Raw genomic sequence first — 6,095 nt, forward strand, 5'->3', positions numbered from 1 at the left:
GCTTTGTAGCTCCACTCGACGGGCAGCTCATGTTGACCACACCGGGTAGAGGTCTAATCCACGCATGTGGCTACTTGTAGGTGGATAAGCCCATGGAGCTGTAATTACCTGTATTGAGAACACAGGCAGAGGGCAAGACATCATCATGGGGCTTCCAATCTCTCAATCCGGTTTGGTATGAGGACCAGGGAACATCTGGACATCACCCTGAAGAGGACCTAGAAATTTGACCACATCTCAACCAACCTTAGCTTATTCCTATCAGATACTGGTGATGGGCAATCTGGATGCAGCAGCTACAATCCAGTGCCTCGTCTTAAAAATGACCTGATTTTCCCTGTCCCAAATAGTTCAATTAGACCGGTAAAACCAGCTCACCTGGAATATGTGGCACTGGATAGTAGCTTCTGTATCAAGGGTTGCCCATCAGGGACAGAGACGGACGTGTCTAGTGCTACACGCTACACAGAATCACGGTCATCTCACAGAGCTGAGGGATCTGACAAAACAGCACTGGAAGAAGTCTATTGCACACTATGGGATGAAGGAATACGACTGGACTCAAGCCTGTCAATGCAAGTGAACACATCTATTCTTTTCATGAAGGCTCCCATTCTTTCTTTTCTCACGATTGGTTTTGGTCTTTCCTCGCATCTGTTAGAGGCTTAGGCAACGTAGGTAAGGCAGTTGAAGAGAAAGTATAACTGTCAAATGGATGTGACAGACGGTCTGCTGTCAACACACACCAAAATGTAGAACATTAAGTAAAAGGCCCGTCGGGACTGCATAGAGGTATAAAAGGCAAACTGGTGGCCGGTGGACAACAAGTCTAGCTGGAAAAAGGTCACTCTGCTGAAAGATTCTGTAGGCTCTAGCATTTTACCATTTCTGGTAAAAAAAAAAACCCACAAGTGCATTACAATCACTTTTCGATGGAAAAACAATATGCACAAACACTGATCTGGAAGTGCACACAACCAGAACATTGCTCAGCCCAAACACACAACCATCCAGCAGGTCATAGGCCCTTTCCATACATTGCAGCTTCTACAGGTGTAGCGTGATTAGACTCAGCGAAGCCAAATGGCCCAGGGGAGCCGTGAGTTATCCAGGCCGAGGCTCAGAGCAGTGGCTGAGCAAAGCAGCAGCATGCTCTCTGCCATCCCTCAATGCACTCCTCCAGTACTGGCACCCCGCCTTAGACCACCAATCATAACTTAACTGCACACTGTAGGCACAGCCTTCTGTCTGAACGTTAACGGCAAAGCCAAAGAGATAGGAAGGTTATTTTAAAAAAGTCTGACCCTAGGGTTAAGAAAACAAAAACGAAACAAAACAAAATGTTTGCATAGTAGACTCCTGAGAAGCTGCTCCCTGTAGGTAAGCTGGGGCAAAAAATGGGAGGGGGTGTCAGATCGTGGAAGCACATCCATATTGAATCTGATTCTATTTAGTGGCGGAGCACAGTGGCGTTGTAAAGGTCATCCTCCTTCTTTTTTCCCACCTGCAGATGCATTGATACCAGCAGTCAGGGCCGCTGACAGCTTTGGCTGGGCACAGGACAAAGTTATCGGACAGGGCCCCTCATCCATTAACAAGGACCAAATTCTGGGCCTCTTCTCTCCCTGGGCCCGGGTCAAGTGACCAGCCCTGTCGGCTTCCCTGTGGCCAGCAGACTGACGGGGGGGGGGGGAGAACGACTACCTTCCCGTAGGTGTGGCTGAGGCAAGCGTAAAGAGTGAAACCTCTTATGATATGGCTCCAGCACGTAGCGGTGTAGTGGACAGTCTATTTGCGTTTGTGGACTTGACATGGCACGAAAGAAATATAAAACAAAGTCAAAAGAAAATAATTATATAATAATAATCATAATCATAATAATAAAAGCCGGACGGACAACAGACACACAATGGCACCAGACGACGTGGAGTCATCTTCATACCACGATGCTTCCACGGTGATGAGTTTTAGTAGTACCTTAGATGTACGTGGTGTAGTGTTAAGAGTTCAACCATGGCACCAACAGAAATGCCAGCAGGAGAAAGGGAAGCCAGGCACGGAGTGGGCGTTGGCCTTAAATTAATAAACAAAACAAAAAAACAAAAAAGTTGGCGACAAAAAAGTTGGCAGCGGAGGAATTTCTCTAAGGCAGTAAAAGTCTTGAGTCTATTTCCATGCGTGCGAATCTGTATGTTCTCATCCCGGGGTGGTGAGTCTTGAAGTGGTGCCTGTGTGTGTGTGTGTGTGTGTGTGTGTGTGTGTGTGTGTGTGTGTGTGTGTGTGTGTGTGTGTGTGTGTGTGTGTGTGGTTGTGGGTTGCTCTTCCTCCTCTTGCATTATACAGCTTTCACAGAAAGCATCCAGGAAGATGGCAGTCCTCTCCCAGTCTGGACATCGAGGTTAGTTTTAGTGTGAACGACACACGTGTACACACACACCCACACACACACTCCCATGTAGCAACTCCTCATTTGCACACTCGTGTGATTTCCACTGTCCTTCACGGTCACGGGCATGACAAGTTAGCAGTGCACACACGCATGTCCCTTGTGTTTGTGTATACGTATCTGTGTGTGGCTATCTTCTATCTGCATGAGTTCATTCAATGTCTCAAAGGAGCTGCAGGAGTCCTCTTGTTCTGACCAGGGCATGGGTGGGAGCCAGACGGCTTGGAGGGTGCGTTCATGTATGTGTGTGTCCAGAGTGTTTGAGGAGTGTGTGTGTGTGTGTGTGTGTGGGAGGGTGTGTGCATGCGCACGCGTAGGAGTGTGAGTGTGTGTGTGCGCGTTTGTTGGTGTGTGCGTGTAAGGGCTCAGATCTTGATGTCTTGCGACTCCACCATCTTGGCGAGGGTCTTCTTGACTCGGAGGATGGTGAGGCGGGAGGCGGGGTTGTGGGCCCAGCACTCGCACATCAGCTTCAGTACGGCTCGCAAACACTACAGAGGAAAACATACAACACATAGGCACATTCTTTTAGTTTGGTAGTTTTTAACTAGTTGTTAACTAGCATGACCTGGAAATGGTTGTCTCTTTTATGAAAGAAATCAGCAAGAGACTGCTGTCTTTTCTATTCTATGTAGTATGATAATCATTATAGGACACGCACCAGACATCAACAACAATTTTCTTGAATTTGCACGCGCCTAGGATTTAAAAATGGCCATGATCTAACTGAATTGATTCCAATTCTAAAAATGGCCATGCTCTAACTGAATTGATTCCAATTCTAAAAATGGCCATGATCTAACTTAATTGATTCCAATTCTAATCACAATTCTGCCCATTTTATCTGATTGAACAAATCCGCAAAGGCCAAAGGAGTTGAACTTCTTCTGACCCTCTTGGAGACAGTGAGGCCTTGTCACTTGCCAAACTTTCAGCCAGTGTTCCTCCACAGCCGAGAAGAACAGGTGAAGAGTGTCTTAAAAGGTCACACAGCAACAGAAAAGGAGAGAGTGCAGCAGCAAGAGAAAGAAGACGACGAAGAAGAAAAAGAATGAGGATGAGGCGAGAGAAAGAGAGACAGAGAGAGAGAGGGCGAAAGATGGAGAGAAAGAGAGAAGCCATGGTAACCGTAAGATAAAGTAAGAAGAGGATGTGAGGGGGAGAAAGAAGACAGAGTACCCGTGGAAAAAAAGAGAGAAAAAATGAGGGTGGTGGGGGACAAAAAAAGAGAAGACAGGGTAGCAGCGAAAGAAAGAGGGATGAGAGCAAGAATGTGGGCGGGGGAAGAGAGAAAGCAGCAAAAAAGGGACAGAGTGTGTGCTCCAGAAAGAGAGCGAGAGAGCGAGAGAAAGAGAGAAAGAAAAGGAGTGCAGCAGGGAAGGTGGGCGACCGTGGACAGAACAGTGAAGAAAAGGGAAGAGGGGAGAAAAGACGATGGAGAAGCTCAGCGAAAGAGAGAGAGAAAATGCAGTGGGTGTGAAAGTGTGTGATGCGTCAGTGGATTTTGCCCACCAAGTCATCACTGTTCTAGCAGTTGGAGGTGGAAAAAAGAAAGTGACAAAAGTGTGTGTGTGTGTGTGCTCCTCACCTCGTCGCTGTTCCAGCGGTTGGAGACGGTGGGCCTGAGCCCCTTGACACACACCACCTCCAGCATGTCCTCGTAGGAGGGGTCGGGGGGAACCATCTCCTGGTACGGCAGCTGGTACTCCTCCACTATGCCTATGTGGGGAATTCAAATGGTCAAATGGTAAACGGACTGCATTTACATACGGCGCTTTTCCACTCCTTCGAGCACTCAAAGCGCTTTATACAGGCCTGATAGTAAAAAAATATCCTGAGCCTGAACGTTTAACCCTTTTTGAAAGAAGAAAAAACGAATGGGTCATGAATATATGTTACATGAGTCATGTGTTATGTTTATGTTACAGACAAACTCTGCCAAGCCTGAAATCAGGCACTGAGCCTGAATACGATCAGCCCTGTTTATATTGTATGCCTCACACATTCACCCACTCACAACCACTCTGGTGGCTGTGGCGTGCACGCAGGCCAGGGTACCACCCTGACACCAGGAGCAATAAGGGGTATCTTGCTCAGGGACACATCAAAGGATTAGGCGGAATGAGGCTTGAACCTGCAACCTTCTGGTTGTTGAAGAGGCTCCTCTACCAACTGAACCACCACTGCCCCACAGGATGTCCAGCTCATTACAATACATTTCACTTTAGCAGGATTGTTTTCATTTAGATGAAATGGGTAACTTGGGGAATTAAACACGTTCACAGTTAGTGAAATAAAGTAAAAATAAAAATCTCCTTTTTCGTCAGGTGCTCTGGATAAAAGAGTCTGCTAAATACAATGTGATGTGTAAAGTGATGTAATGTGAAAAGTCTGGATTCAATACGTGGGAAGAGTGGAACACCACATTTGACTAGTAATTGTTGAAAAGTTCTTGCACTCTTGGATTGTGCCTCAGTGTGTGTGAGTGTGTGTGTGTGTGTGTGTGTGTGTGTGTGTGTGTGTGTGTGTGTGTGTGTGTGTGTGTGTGTGTGTGTGTATCACCTCCGGGGACACAGCATTGAGCATCACCCAGACTACTTTTGGTGTGTGTGCACGCGTGCGTGTGCATGCATTGTTCTCTCCTACCTCCGGTGACACAGCATTGAGCATCACCCAGACTACTTTTGATGTGTGTGTGTGTGTGCGCGCGCGCGCGCGCGTGCATGCGTTTCTCTCCCCTACCTCCGGTGACGCAGCGTCGGGCCATCTCCCAGACCACCAGGCCGTAGCTATAGATGTCAGCCATGATGTAGGCCTGGAAGTGGTTCTTATTCATGCTCTCCTCCAGCACCTCAGGCGCCATGTAGCGCCGCGTGCCCACACGCGTACTCAGAGGCACGTCCACCTCATTGGTGTCACTACAGAAGACACATACACGCAAGCATGCACACAAACACAAACACACACACACACAGACACAACACACAAGGGTCAGACCAGAGATTTGTTTACTATTAGCCAAGATTAATCACACCATGTGTCACCAATGCTCAGGTTGAGTGTGGTTCAGTAGAGAACCAGGTTTAAGTTAACCTGGAGGTAGTGGTAAATCATCCAATGAAAGAGCCTGGCGGTGTCCGCATTTTCTTAACTAAAAGGATGCCTGAATGCTATCAATAAGCAGGTTTAGCATTTTCTGTAGGTTACCTTAGCCATGTGTATCACTTAACCATGTTCTTGGATTGCCCGCACCATGGTGACAACTAGTGTTGCTAGACCTTGTGAAAGAAATAAGCGACTGGCATCCTGAAAACAAGTCCAAAAGAAGCAACTGAAAACTTTTTTATAATAAAATAAAATTCTGTGTGGCAGCTAAAATCCACGCCAGTGACCGAGGCAGACACAGAGAATGGGACTTGTAACTTGTAAGGATGAGTGAGAAAAACCAAGTTGTCATGGAGAAGTATCAAGTTACATCCAAACCAGTGTTTCCCATACATTGAGGAAACTATGGCGGCCCGCCATAGTTTAAATTTGGCCGCCATAGTTTACGAAAATGTAAAAAAAAAAAAAAAAAAAAATTTTACTTTTTTTTTTTTTTTTTTTTAAACTATATCGGTTTTTGTTAAACACGATTTGAATTACGATT

General features: G+C 46.6%; 1 protein-coding gene across 1 annotated transcript in view; it reads right to left on the reverse strand.

Moving 5' to 3' along the window:
• Nucleotides 1-1,840: 1,840 nt before the first annotated feature.
• bmpr1aa (bone morphogenetic protein receptor, type IAa) overlaps nucleotides 1,841-6,095 on the reverse strand; it is an 81,940-nt gene continuing 77,685 nt past the window's right edge. The window contains exons 11-13 of the mRNA XM_063191074.1: nucleotides 5,189-5,364; nucleotides 4,035-4,165; nucleotides 1,841-2,937 (exon numbers count right to left, since the gene is read on the reverse strand). Of these exons, the coding sequence (XP_063047144.1) occupies nucleotides 2,812-2,937; nucleotides 4,035-4,165; nucleotides 5,189-5,364 (433 nt within the window). The 3' untranslated portion in view covers nucleotides 1,841-2,811. The remainder of the gene's footprint in view (nucleotides 2,938-4,034; nucleotides 4,166-5,188; nucleotides 5,365-6,095) is intronic.

This window comes from Engraulis encrasicolus, chromosome 24 (genome assembly GCF_034702125.1).
Source record: "Engraulis encrasicolus isolate BLACKSEA-1 chromosome 24, IST_EnEncr_1.0, whole genome shotgun sequence".
NCBI lineage: Eukaryota > Metazoa > Chordata > Actinopteri > Clupeiformes > Engraulidae > Engraulis > Engraulis encrasicolus.